Source organism: Poecilia reticulata, linkage group LG19 (assembly GCF_000633615.1).
Source record: "Poecilia reticulata strain Guanapo linkage group LG19, Guppy_female_1.0+MT, whole genome shotgun sequence".
In the NCBI taxonomy this organism is placed as follows: Eukaryota; Metazoa; Chordata; class Actinopteri; order Cyprinodontiformes; family Poeciliidae; genus Poecilia; species Poecilia reticulata.
In genome coordinates this window covers 17,695,270-17,709,377 of record NC_024349.1, presented here as the reverse complement: position 1 = coordinate 17,709,377, position 14,108 = coordinate 17,695,270, and the positions used below count along the sequence as shown (strand labels likewise).

The 14,108-nt window shown below is 41.9% G+C and overlaps 1 protein-coding gene across 2 annotated transcripts in view; it reads left to right on the top strand.

Moving 5' to 3' along the window:
* Nucleotides 1-119: 119 nt before the first annotated feature.
* The window catches only part of ttll6 (tubulin tyrosine ligase-like family, member 6), a 15,460-nt gene continuing 1,471 nt past the window's right edge, over nt 120-14,108 (top strand). Inside the window, exons 1-15 of one of the 2 annotated variants that reach the window (XM_017310934.1) lie at nt 120-266; nt 2,595-2,771; nt 5,757-5,894; nt 6,107-6,144; nt 7,280-7,398; nt 7,782-7,912; nt 7,986-8,142; nt 8,732-8,875; nt 9,133-9,218; nt 9,305-9,530; nt 10,401-10,579; nt 10,707-10,895; nt 12,032-12,206; nt 12,458-12,688; nt 12,774-12,815. In XM_017310934.1, the coding sequence (XP_017166423.1) occupies nt 5,758-5,894; nt 6,107-6,144; nt 7,280-7,398; nt 7,782-7,912; nt 7,986-8,142; nt 8,732-8,875; nt 9,133-9,218; nt 9,305-9,530; nt 10,401-10,579; nt 10,707-10,895; nt 12,032-12,206; nt 12,458-12,688; nt 12,774-12,815 (1,854 nt within the window). In that variant the 5' untranslated portion in view covers nt 120-266; nt 2,595-2,771; nt 5,757. Of the gene's footprint in view, nt 267-2,594; nt 2,772-5,756; nt 5,895-6,103; nt 6,145-7,279; nt 7,399-7,781; nt 7,913-7,985; nt 8,143-8,731; nt 8,876-9,132; nt 9,219-9,304; nt 9,531-10,400; nt 10,580-10,706; nt 10,896-12,031; nt 12,207-12,457; nt 12,689-12,773; nt 12,816-14,108 lie in introns of those variants that run through there. The other variant, XM_017310935.1, reaches the window with a different exon arrangement.

Sequence of the window (14,108 nt, the reverse complement as noted above, 5' to 3'; positions counted from 1 at the left end):
CCCTCCTTTTTGTTTTTTCGGCTGATTTTCCTCCCCCCAGTCTTTACATGTGTTAGCCACCAGCCAATCACAGACGAGATTCTCACACCTTCGCCTCACGATTGGCTGCATCTGACCCCGTCGAGTTGATTCATGTTTACATTTGTAGGTTTACTGTCCTCTCAGCGTCCAGCCAGCACTTCACGACCATCCGTGGGAACAGCTGCAGAGAGAGCAGCGCGTTTTAGAGGCTCACAGCGGGAACCAGAGGAAACGCTTTTTGGAGGGTAAATGTGACTTTTTCGACTAACTTTTTTTTGCCTTTGAAAGTACGCGTTTAACAGTCAGTTGCTAAATTGGAGCTAGCTCAGTGCTGTCAGAGCTGGGAGAGGTCGGCATTCCGTTACCATAGTAACGGCGCCGTACATATGGGCTGCGCAGTTAACTGTAGGGTGGTTTTAGAGGGTGTTTTTTTTAAGTTATGAAGACTTTGCTCAATGTAGTTCTGTAGCAAGGACTTGGTGAAAGGCTTTATGCTCCTCCGTTCATATAAATTAAATTTAACACTGTTTACGTCAAATGTTAAATCAGTTTTTTTGGCATTCCTCCTCAACCGGGTGCTAGTAGCTGGAGACAAGACACTCTACTAAACTTGCACCTTTCCTTAGCAGTGTGCTGTGGTAATTACTTTCTTCAGCAGAGATGTAGAAGCTAGAGCTGACATAATGGTGGATGCAAATAAGAAAAGCTTGAGACTTGAGAGTGGGATGGAGGATTACCTTACAGTAAGACAACACTGAACCGGGGACCTACTGGAATGCAAACACACACCAAAGTGTTCACATTTTCATTTGTAAAAGAAAAATGTGATCAATTTTCCTTCCATGTCAGAAATATGTGTTATTTTGTGAGTCGATTAAATAAAATCTAGATATGAATTGAAAATTACTGTTCTAACCAGAAAGTGAAAATGTTCTAGGGATTCATATGCTTTTCAAAAGTCTCTAAAAGATGAGGGTGATACACACAAAACCCCATGAAGTTAAGTGTCTTAAATGCATGCAAAAGTAAGCACAAGTACAGACAAAACTGCTGTAAAAGGGAGACAAAATAAATGTGAGGACAGAGACTTGGCACAGAGAAAAGAAACAAAAGTCAGTTCAATAAAACAATGAAGGAATGCTAAGCTAACCTGTATCTTATGAAGGACAGAGTTATGAAAATCAAATAAATAAGATGGCCTCATAAATAAGCAACAAAGTGCCAGAATCAACAAAAGCTACAGATAAAGCATAAATAATTCATATATGACCATAAAGAGACGCAGTAGGTATAAAAAATACATGCAAAGTGACAAACATGTGATTTGAAGACAAAAAACGCAATAATGTTTAAATGGCTTTAGAAGGACACAAATCAGCTCCAAACAGTGTAAATAACTTAGAGAGGAACAAAAGATCACAAGGAGACAAAAACATCCCAGAATGACTTTAAAGAAGGAAGCGAGTCTGTGTGAGAAGCAGAGAGAGCTGAAGGCAAAGAAATGGGTGAAAGTCAACAGTGAGCATTTCATTTTTAAAAATCTGTCCAACTCAACTCATGCTTCTTCCAATTAGCCTACAGGGAAAAAGCAATCTGCCCCTAAACTTGGCAACTGGTTGTACCACCCGGGCAGCAACAACAGCCATCAGCCATTACTCTAATATAATGAGTTTCAAGCCTGAGCAGTCTCAATCTTCATCAGATATAAGTCTTGACTTTGACTAGGCCACTCCAAAACTGTATTGATGCAATAATTCACAGACAAGGAGCCCACACCCTGCTGTACAGCATATGACCAAACTGCAAAACAACTTTTTCCGCCTCTCTTAGTAACGTTACTCCAATTTAGGATTATTTTCTTATAAAAAATGAATCAATTTAATGGCTTGTTGTGTCCCTAGCCTATACATTATAACAAATGACCTCCTGACCTAATTCAATGTCAAACATGCAGATGCACAAATTAATTGCCTTTAGTCACACAATGTGATTCATTTCAACTCCATGCTGAAAACTAAGTTGCTAACCTTGAATGTCCGTAGACGTGTGTAAGATATCAGTGGATGATTAATTAATCCTTAATTAGTTACAGAATCAAAGAGTTGCATCAGTGCCTCCTTGTCACTTCTCGCTCCTCGCCGTCCCTCTTTAGTTTGACTGATACCTGCCCTTTGTTTGCTTCTTTCCTCTCCTCGTCTTCCGATTAACATTTGTCCCCTCTCGCCTTGCTCCATTTTTAATGGTGTTAATGGAGAGCCCGGCTTTATTTTAGCCCAGCCAACACTGCTCACTCGCTGCTCTGCCGAGCTTTTCAGCACAGATTTAAACTGAACAAGTAGTGGCGCGGAAAGGTGCCTCTCCTGTTTCAGTGAACAAGCATCAGGGATTATCCCTCTCTTCTTACCCCCCCGCCAAGTCAAGGTCCCCTGCTCGTTTTCTCTTCCATCATGTCAAGACGTATCAGGTTTTTCTATCTGGTTACCAGATCCACTTCTTCTTCTACTTCAGCCTTTAAGTTGGTCTGGAGCTGAACCACCGTTATGACAACAATGAATCTTTTCTGTTTCCTCCAGGGCATCAGTTTCAGTTGGTGTGTGGAGGTGGGATGAGGTTCTTCACTGATTTGTTTGCTGTGGAGCACGGTGGCACTACGAGAAGCTCCTGAAGCCGTCGGAAAACAGGCGTGGAGACAAACGGCTGCAGCGTCTTCCAACAGCAATTTCCTCATCAATGTAGGAGCAACACTACGGGTGAGTGACGCTGTTCTCTTTAAATACGATGTCTGAGAGTGTACAGGAGCTGAAAACTAAAGCCGAACGCTTTGAGTCTCTTTGTGAGGCTCTGAAACCCAGTTTCTGCTTTGAGGTAGTAGAAAATAACAGTGACACAGACGTGGAGCCCCAACTGTTGCTGGTTGAAGTACATTAAACAGGGGCATAAAAACACAAACAGCGCAGACAGCTGTTATATTAGCAATCTGTTTATTTCTACTGTTTGTATGTCTTTTTAAAATCAATTTGCCGCATGGTGCAGCCACAAATTTCAGCGGGTTTTATCGGGATTTTTAAAGTAGAGCGTCATTGTGAGGTTGAAGGAAAATGATACACTGTTCTCAATTTTCCTTCGAGGTACAAATCTGAAGTGGGGCATTTGTATTTAGGTCAAATGGAGAGACGCATAGGAGGACGGTTACTCTGTCTCTGTCAGCTTTGCAAATCTAGATACTGAAATCTTTCCCCGTTCTTTGTCACAGAATAACTCCAGCTCAGTCAGATTGGACAACAATGTCATCTTTTACCAGAGAACATCTTTTACCACAGAATTAGGTCTCTGTCACTTTATCTATATGTAGTTGCATTTATATTGAGATTAAATCACAAATCTGTTTCCAACATATTTATTAATTGAAACACTTTCTTTGCTCTTTGTAGGAATATTTTTGCATTGCTTTATGTTGATCAATCCAACAAAACCCAACCATGACTGATTACAGCAATTCAAGGGAAAATTATGTTGATGCTTACCAAATGTACACAAACATATTTTACTTTTATTTTTCTATTATTAAATATTTTTTCTTTGATTTTTCTAAACTCTCCTTTGACTTTTTTATTTTTATTTTTTTAACGTTTCATCACCAACTCAGGTATTCTTGTGAACGAAACGTTTAGAGTAAATGCTGAACGCGTTACGTCAACCAAACACTTTGATTGTTTCGTGAGGTCGGCTCCTAAAACAAACCAGAGGTGTTGTTCACACACCTGTTGTCGCCGTACACCGAGGGAGAGTCTTGGGCCGTAACCGAATCTGGGCTGAGGTCAGTGGGGCGTCTCAGCCGGGTGCAACACTCACAGCTGAAGGCCAGGATTATCCAGATCACTGGATCAGAATACCGTTACCTGGCACTGCAGCCTCCCACTGTGTACCTGGGATGTCCCTCCTGGACACCACCCGCAACCCCGGGTTTCTGTCACAATGATTGAGTCAAACTCACCTCAGGCCCTGTAAGACACCAGATCGGACGCAGAGGTGCACGGCTCCTGCTGTGTTCGGATCAGAGGACAGATTGAGATGAGCAAGTGGAGCTTTAATTTCCCTTATATTTGGACTTTCTTGTGTCCTGGGAAGTGGATCTTGACTATGTTTGTCACTTAAACCTGCAGTAACCTTTACAAAAATATGTTTTTTCTAAATTTGCTAATATACTGTCACCACGTTGTGACAGTATGGTATGAGACGGATCATATGTGAAAAAAATCAAGCTCCTCCATCCCAATCAAAAACAACCAATCAGAACCAGGAGGAAGGTTTTAGTGCTGTCTGTCATGCTCATGTATGTGCTGCTCAATATGCTAATACTAATACTTACAGGAAAACTGTTTATCTGATGTCACCTGTGGCCATGCTAACTTGGCTGAACGTTCACGGTGAACCAACTGTAGCGTAGCAGTAAGCAATGGGGGGAAGGATGTGAGTGGTGCATACATGAGAGTGATTGACAGCACTAAATCCATCCTCCTGGCTCTGGCTCCTTCAACATATTTTTACTCAAGTAAAAGTAAAAAGTCGCAGTCCATGAAATTATGTAAAAAAGAATTTGGTAAACAGGCTTCTCACATCATCAATCGTTTAATATTTAAAAATGACATCGTCATATGGAAATTTATGGTATTTTAAGGACCAAAATGAAACTAATTCAAATAAATAACATGATTACAAAATAGCAAAATCAGGCAGAATATACATTTTTCCAAATCAATTTCTTTAAATATAAAACCTATTAAACTTCAACAAAAGTCACTGACAGTGGGTGGAGGATCCAGAAATTTTACTGAAATAAGAGAAGCGATGCTTTATGATGAAATTAGTCAAGTAAAAGTAAACTGTACAGCACAGTAAAAGCACTTCTAAAAATATATTTTTTTTCCCAACAAGAATTTTTTTTTTACAAAAGTGATTCAAGTTAAAATTATGTTGAAGACTCGCCTGGCTGCCGGTGGGACTCGTGTTCACGGCACAACAATGGTTGAAAAATGAAAGAGCGAGGATACTTTTGATGAACTTCCATCTTCCATAAGGGGCAGATTTGTGATATGCAGAGTGGATTTTATGAGCTTTAATCAGAGTTTGGATTATTTCTCGTCATCGCTGTTGTGCTACCAGTTGCTCTGCTGCCACACCTTTTAAATGCCAGCGTGTGACTACATGCTGACAGCCGTAGCACTCATCTGATGAGACGAGTGGAAACAGAAACACGACTCCATTCGCTCCCCTACAGCATGCTCTTCGTTCTGTTTGATTGAGTTTCAGTGTCAGGGGTTTCAGCAGGCAGCTTTAAAAAAAGAACCATGTAAATGAGTGCTGGACAATAGAGCGACATTACAGCACCATGTACAAGTATCCACCCACTTAGAACTTTTCCACATTTTGTTTGCTATGACTGGAAACTTCATTTGAATTTTTGGGGCTGACTTTATGTGATACTCTTAAGTTGTGCATAACTGTCCAATGAAACGGTTGTAAAATGATAAATGGTGGCAGCTCAGGTTAGTTTTAGCAACTCTGTCACATTAAAATTAGCAGTGTGATACAATGACATTTATTATTGTAATGTAGCAAAATGTGGAAAGGTTCAGGTATGAGCACTTTTGCAAACTATCGCTTTTATTTTATGTCTGCACAATCACATTTGTTTTAGTTTTTAGCATTTTCCCCCTCAATTTGCTCCGGCACAGGATGGGACTACCTCTGGAAGGCCCAGATGCAAACAACGAGCTGGGAGAGGAGGAGGACGGAGGTGAAAGCCAAACAGAGACCTACATCCCCTTCCGGCCGCCACCCACCTCCAAGAAGAGAAGGAAATATAAGAGGAGGTATTTTTCTCCTCGTTGATCATGTTGGATTTAACTTCTAGACACGTGTGTCCCTGCAGGAAGTGAACTGCCTCAGCAGTTCACTGCAGGAAGTGAACTGCTGAGGCACCTGCTTTGTGGCGACACCGCCACAAAGCAGGTGTTGCCTGCTTTGTGGCGACACCGCAAAGCAGGCGTCTGTCCTTCTCTCTGTCCCTCTTCTCTTTCAGATGATTGGCTATCAACCTCACCAGCTGCAAATATGAAAGCGGTATGTTTGATTTTTTTTTAAAAGCCTAACGTTCATCTGCTTAAATCAAGGTAGATTCTTGCAGTGTCAAGCGCTACAGAAACATTATTATTACATTTGAGGCATCCCAAATTCTCCTCTGTAGACAGATGAAGGTTGCGGGAAGCCAAATTCATTACAAGTTACTACCACTTATTCTGCACAAGCACTTCAGATGTTAGTGTCTATTTTTAAGACAAATGAATTGTTGTCCCTCTCCTGCACCCTTAGTTCTCCCCCTATGCATCCTCTGGACCTTTAAGGAAACGTTTGAGTTGTTCTGTTTTTCGGGGTTAAGTTGTTATACAACACACACCTTCAATAAATTTGAAAACATAGGAACTGGATTGCGCCTGTTTTAATTTATTGCCAATTTTCTCTTACCCACACATGGTTGAAGATATAAAAATAAGTTCAAATGTTTACAAACAGGGCTGCACAGTAGCGCAGTTGGTAGAGCTGTTGCCTTGCAGCAAGAAGGTTCTGGGTTCGATTCCCAGCCTGGGGTCTTTCTGCATGGAGTTTGCATGTTCTCCCTGTGCATGCGTGGGTTTTCTCCGGGTACTCCGGTTTCCTCCCACAGTCCAAAAACATGACTGTCAGGTTAATTGGCCTCTCCAAATTGCCCCTAGGTGTGAGTGTGTGTGTGCATGGTTGTGTGTCCTGTGTGTCTCTGTGTTGCCCTGCGACAGACTGGCGACCTGTCCAGGGTGTACCCCGCCTCCCGCCCGAAACGTTGGCTGGAGATGGGCACCAGCACCCCTCCCGACCCCACTGAGGGAAAAAGGGTGCAAGAAAATGGATGGATGGATGGATGTTTACAAACACCCTCCTTGATATTTTATATTGATTTTTAAATGAAAAGAAAAAGCAAAAAAAAAAAAAACAATCCCCAACATCCGTAGAAACAAGCAAAAAACCCTGACATCAGTCCAAATGAAAACATACAGATTGAAAACAAAATCTTTCAAACGTTATAGTTACATAATCATTTTAACCCAGTCTAATAATGTTTTTAATTCTTATTTTCACCTTTTGGCAAAGTTTGTGGGGAAATGTCTCATCATCGAAACATTTGGCATGTCTTTTTAGTAATTTACCTTTTGCTGTGCCTCAGTGCGGCGAGCGGCCCGCCGGTACGGCCTCAAGGAGACGGGGGAAGACGAAGACTGGGCTCTGGTTTGGACTGACTACTCCGTGTCTCTGGACCGTGTTAGGGACATGAAGCGTTACCAGGTATTTAAGCCAGGCGGTCTTCACTAAGCACCTCATTACCGCCATCATCAGGACAATCCGCGGCAGCTGAGCTCGGCTTTACAAATTAACCGTGTAATTCCATTTGTGCCGGAGAGAAGTGAATTAGAAATGGGGCTCCTCTGTTGTAATAGAGCCTCGTCTTCGTGGACGGCATCGGTAGCTCCCAGCATTTCTCTCAGGTCAGGCTTTTAATTTGCAATCTACTGTGATATGCTTATCCAGGCTGTTTAACAGGTTGAGACAAATTGCAACCGGTTCTCCTCTTGAAGTTGAATTAAATGCGGCCATAATCATACGTATGAAACGTGTTACATTAGCGGAGGTGGTCCTTTCATGCTGTGTAAACTCGCTTGTCTTTGCAGAAAATAAACCATTTCCCAGGGATGAGTGAGATCTGCCGCAAAGATTTCTTGGCGAGGAACTTGAACCGCATGCTGAAGCTTTTTCCTAAAGACTATAATATTTTCCCCAGAACATGGTGCCTCCCCGCAGAGTAAGTTCTCCTTTTGTGTCTGCATAGAAACGCACCTCGAATGTGTCACTGATTGTCCGATTTGCCTTCGCAGCTACAGTGACTTCCAAGCCTACACCAGAGCCAAAAAACACAAGACTTACATCTGCAAGCCAGATACGGGGTGCCAAGGTAAAGGCATCTTCATCACGAAGTCCACTAAAGACATACAGCCTGGGGAGCACATGATCTGCCAGGTTTACATCTCTAAGGTGAGGCTTTTGTGAACAACCTTTTGCAAAAGTATTCATGTCTCTTAAATCTTTTTTTTATTTTTTTTAATGTTTTGCTGCGTCACAACCGCAAACGCCAACGTATTTAATTGGGATTTTATGGTGTTGATGATGTAGTGCAGAACTGTGAAGTGGAAGAAAGTGCAAAATTAAATTGTGCCCTTTTATTTGTATTTTACTGCAGTTACAGCTGTGAATATTACAGTGTTTCTCTACCATCTTTTCACAGCTACAGACTGAAATTTTTGCCCATTTGTCTTTGCAAAGCAACTTAAGCTCAATCAGATAAGATGGGGAACATTTGCAAACACAGATTTTCCGCTGGACATATGTCTGGACTTTGACATAATACATTGATATGCTTTGATTTGAATCTCTGCATTGCAGATTTAGTTGTATGTTTAGGTGTGTTGCTCCTTCACCAACTCACCTTTTTCTGAGTTTGTATTCTCCAGTTAACAATTAATTGATTCCTAAACTAGTTGACAATTATTTCAATCATCCATTTATCACAATGAATCCGATTAATCATTTCAACCCTAAGCCTGGCCTCTGTTTTCTCCTCCAGCCATTCATAATTGACCGATTCAAGTTTGACCTGAGAGTTTATGTGCTGGTGACGTCATGCGACCCGTTCAGGATATTCATGTTTAAGGAAGGCTTGGCTCGCTTTTGCACCAGGAAGTACAACGAGCCCACGCAAAGCAACGTGGTAAGAAACGTGATGCCAGCGCTCCTCGTTGTCGCAACTAGGTAGCCTAGAAATATTTCCAAATGAAACGAAGTCCAGGTCAAATGAAAACAACATTGTTTGCAAGTAAAAGCGTAGAAATATACACAGGTGGATGGATGTAGTATGTGCAGGCTGGTTAGAGTCTTTCTGCTGGAGGTCTTGTCATCGCAGGGTTAGTCTGGCCAGAGCGCCTTCCTCCTCCATGTGTGAAACTGAACTCTACTCTGCCACCTCAGGAGGATGTATGCATGCACCTCACGAACTACTCCATCAACAAGAACAGTGAGAACTTTGTCCGCGATGAAGACTACGGCAGCAAACGGTAAAGAGGTTTGCCTCGATAAACGCTGCGGTGTTGTGCTGCCGAAGGTGTGTTTACGGAGCGCCGTTCTGATTTCTGCCAATCAGAAAGCTGTCCAGCCTCAACAAGCACCTCCAGCACTTGAACTGCAACACGGAGAAGATGTGGAACGACATCGAGGACATCATCATCAAGACTCTGATATCGGCTCACCCCATCCTGAAGCACAACTACAACACGTGTTTTCCCAACCACATCTCCTGCAGTGCCTGTTTCGAGATCCTCGGCTTCGACGTGCTGCTGGACCACCGGCTCAAACCCTGGCTGCTGGAGGTGAGAGGTGACAGGAACCCGGTTTCGATGTGGAATCTGCAAATCATTCAGAGAACGCGCTCAGATTGTCAGCACTCCAGCTCACCCGCTTTTAAGACAGATAGAAAACTCTTCAAATGGCTCTCTGTCCGCTTAGGCTCAAAATAACCTGAAGGACACGTGTGGGTTTTTTTTTTTTTTTTTACTACTTCTGCTATTTAATTATCCTCGGATTGTTATATTGATTTGCACGTGGAAAATATATGAAAGAGTTTAAATGAAGGAAGGTAAGCTTAAGGAAGCTGGTAACAAATCAAAATGAGATGACTTTTGTTCAAAACATCAAATTTGGTTTTCCATTCAACACACAATAACATCAAGATGAATGTAAAGTCAGCAGAAGTGTTGTCTGAGCAGGCTGATCTGTTGATTTTTTTTATTTTTTTTATGGATTAACCAATTAATAATTGATTTTTAAAATTTTTATTTTTTTTACAGAATCTGAACTAGGTGAAGCTAACACTATGCCTTGAGGCGTTCTGGGTAGAACATACTTACAGTGAAAGTTAATTTTTTTTTTCTTAAATGCAACATGTATATCTATATATTTTAAGCACAGTTTTAGCTTAATTGCTGCTCTAACCATGTTGTTCTTTCAGCAAAATGCCATTTTTTGAGCTCGTATTCTCCCGTTCACGATTAATCGATTGCTAAATTAGTTGCCGATTATTTTAATAATCAATTCATCTCACTCAGCCCTACTCTAAGCCCAACCCTATTACTTTCTTTTTGATTTTCAAGCAATTTGTAGGTAAAACATCACGTGAAAATGTTTGTCCATGACTTCGTTTGACGCAGTGAAACATTCAGCGTGGTCTGGTCTCCGTCCAGGTTAACCACTCGCCCAGTTTCACCACGGACTCTCCTCTGGACCGGGAGGTGAAGGACGCGCTCCTGTTAGACACTCTGGTTCTCATCAACCTGGGCGCCTGCGACCGACGCAAGATCATCCTGGAGGAGAGACGCAGGGTGAAGGACAGGCTGCAGCAAAACCGCTCCAGAGAGGCCAGGTGAGGAAATGAAGTGTGGAGTTTCCCCTCCACGGTCACACAATGACACACACACACACACGCACGTTGCAGTGGACACGCAGTGTGCTGGTGTGTGTTGCTGCGCTCATTTGTGGTCGGCCGCCAGGTCAGAGGAGCTGCGGCAGAGCCAGGCGGCCACGGTGGAACAGATGGAGGAGTACGAGGCCAAACACCTGGGGGGCTTTAAACGGATCTACCCCAGAGACGGGGGCGAGAAATACGACAAGTACTTCAAACACAGCAGCTCGCTCTTCCAGGAAACGGCTGCGTCCAAGGCCAGAGAGGAGTGTGCCAGGTAACTGCGGCGTGCGCAGGAAGCGTGAGCAGCGTGAGGGTGTACTGCTTCTGACCTATCCTGAATGAGGGAAGTCAGGAGAGAAAAGAGGAAAACTAAATCTGCTTAAATTAAAATGTGAATGTAGAACCTCAAGTAAAATGCCAGCTGTTCTTCGTGTATGAAAATGGGCCCATGATAAACATTTTACACCTTTAATTTGACATATATTGCAAACCAATTTATTTATTTGTCCTTAAAGATCCACAGGGTGGAATCTGGGTCCATAGCTGAAACCCAAATTGAGCTAAACGAGGGAGTTTGACCCTCGCTCGATCGTCTTCTCAAGAAACTGAAGATGTAACTCGTAGAAGAAAAATGAGAGGAGAATTAAAATGTGTATCCACGTCTTTGTAACAGACATCCACTGAAAAGAACGGAGGAATTAAACCTGCTCCAGTACATCGTCTGTGGTGTGATTTTCAGCTATTTAAATGGAACCATTAGCTGAATATCCTCTCACATAGAAGATCACATAATCTGCTATGTGATTATGTTATTCGAAATTGCTAAATTAAAATCCTGACATATGTTGCCCTTGTTAAAACTACATAGCCTGTGAAAATGGTGGATTTAAAAAAAAATATTTAGTGAAAATTCAGTTTCTCAGAAAAGAAAAACCTCGGGTAAGGACAATAAAAATGATTTTTATTACAAAAAAATTAGGTTTTCATCTGCTGGTGTTGGTCCACTCAGCTTCATCACAGGGAAAGCAAGAACCTGGACGAGCTGAAGGTTCATACAAAACGGATCTGGGCTTCCTGATCGCCCACCAGCCCAACTGAAATACCGACATTTCTGTATTAAAACTCGTTTTAATACAGAAATGTAACATTCAAATTTACCAACAAAAGCTGAATTTTGTCTTTGAACCATAAGTGTTACATTTACAAAAAGTTATCGCTAGTTTATGTGAATTTTAACCATTTTTTTGGGGGGAAAAAAATTAATAAGCAAACTTTTTTTGGGTGATGTTTATTATGTATTTTTGATTTCTCTACACAGCCTAGGACTTCTGTCTGAAACCGAATCTCTCTCCTCGTTTAGGTGAAACGAATTGGTAACGTTTTGGTTGAAGTGTGTGACGTTGTTTCCAGGCTGCAGCTGCAGGAGCTGCGGTTGAAGCAGGAGGAGAATGAGCGCCACTTGAAGGTGAACAGAAGGAGAGAAACGCAGGGGGAGACGGCAGGGGAGCGGATCAAACCCCGGCCGGCGCCACCGCAGCCTCCCCGTGACCTGCTGCCTTCGGATCTGCCCCACGTTGGCGCTCAGGTGCAGTGTCCACATGCAGCCACTGGGGGGCTCCACAGAGCCTTCATCCTGAGATGAATGGCTGCTCTCCTGGCTGACCCCCCTCACACAGTTGATGCTCACTTACCAAATTTAAATTGCAGAAACTAAATGTTTTATATATATATATTTTTTTTCTTCTTTTTTTTATTGGATGCATGCAAATATATATTACAAACGTAGGCCTAGGCAATAAAAACAAAATTAAATCATGCGTTTCTGTGTCTCTGCAGTCGAGTATTTCTGGAGCTTTTGTGGGTTTAGAAGCTCCAGAGCTCCTAGATGAGGTGGACGAGGAGGAGGAGCAGGAGCGGCACGAGTCCCTGCTCCAGAGACAGAAACTAGTGGAGGGCCTGGGGGTGGTGGGCAAGGTCCATGAGCTGCTGCAGTACCGGCCAGAGGGAGGGGGCCTCTACCATTATTCCACAGACATCGGCTGTCAGAGTCAGCATCAGAGGAGAGACGTGAGTGCAGATCCAGGAACAGGCGAAGCTGTTGGTGTAAAAATATTCATCCTCTCGTCTATGACGCTGTTCCTTTGTGTTGCAGATGAACTTCCTAACGCAATACCCTGACAATTACAGATATCAGGTAAGTGACACCACACCTTCACACTCCTGAAGCTTCTGGGTTTTTTTTTTTCTTTTTCGTTTTGTCACGTTACAACCACATCCTGCAATTTATTCTAATGGGATTTTATGCGAGACCAACAACACAAAGTGATCCAATTTAAAAAAATGTTTTTTTTTATAAAGATACAATTTAATTTCAAACTCTTCCCTCCAGAGAGATTAAGCCCACAGTGTGGTAGCGTTGTTCGGCTTTCCCTGTTCAGGAAATACTTTTCTACAACAGGAGGGGATTGCGATCTTGAAAAGATGAATTTATTATTTTAAAGACATAATTAATTTGTGCTTTAAAGTACAAACAGTTGCCCTTAAGAGACACCTAAAATAGAGTTCATCTGTGTGTAATTTCATCCAGAGTATAATCCCAGCCGTTCTATGAAGGCCTCAGAGGTTTGCTAGAGAACATTAGTGAACAAACAGTCCAGCAGAAGATGCTGCGGATGAGTTTAAAGCAGGTTTAGGTGATAAAATATACAAAGACTCTTCAGAAAAGGAGTGCTACAACCGCAACCCTACCAAGACATGGTCATCCCCATAAACTGAAACTGTTTGTGGCAGGAAAATCACACTGCACGTCATATTAAAAACACGGCGATGGCAGCATCATGGCAGAGGCATGGAAACGGATCGGATAAGATTGATGGAGCTGAATACGGGACGGTTCTGGGAGAAAACCTTCCAGAAGCTGGAAAAGTTTATAGACTGAGGCAGAGCTACAGCAGAATGATTTAGATCATATTTTTGAATGGCCCAGTCAAAGTCAAGCTGATTAAGCTTCTTTCTCAAAGGAGAATTGGTAAAAAAAAAAAAAAAGTAACTCTTTAATTGTGTAAAGTAATGGGAACAAAAGGTGTTTCAACAAAGTGAGAGAAACACAAAGATACATATAAATAAGATTTTTACTTATTAAAAAATTATGATATTTTCCTATGAATTTAATTTAGGCACAAAAAAAAACATTTCTGTTAAAATACAGTACAGATTTGTGGTTGTAATATGACAGAGATGCGGGAAAGTTCAAGTGACCGGCAATCGGGAATCAATCTGATAGTTTTTAAATGGAGCAAATCCTTAATAGATATTCCTATTATAATTATGAATCAGCCTTTTTATACAAAATATTTAGGAAACATTTGTTTTCTGATCTCCCCGGTTTGATGCCTGTAAACCTGCTAACTGCAATTACAAATAATTCTGTTAGTTAATTCTGTTAGTTATTAATAATATGTCACTTGACAAAAAGTGGTAAAAAAGA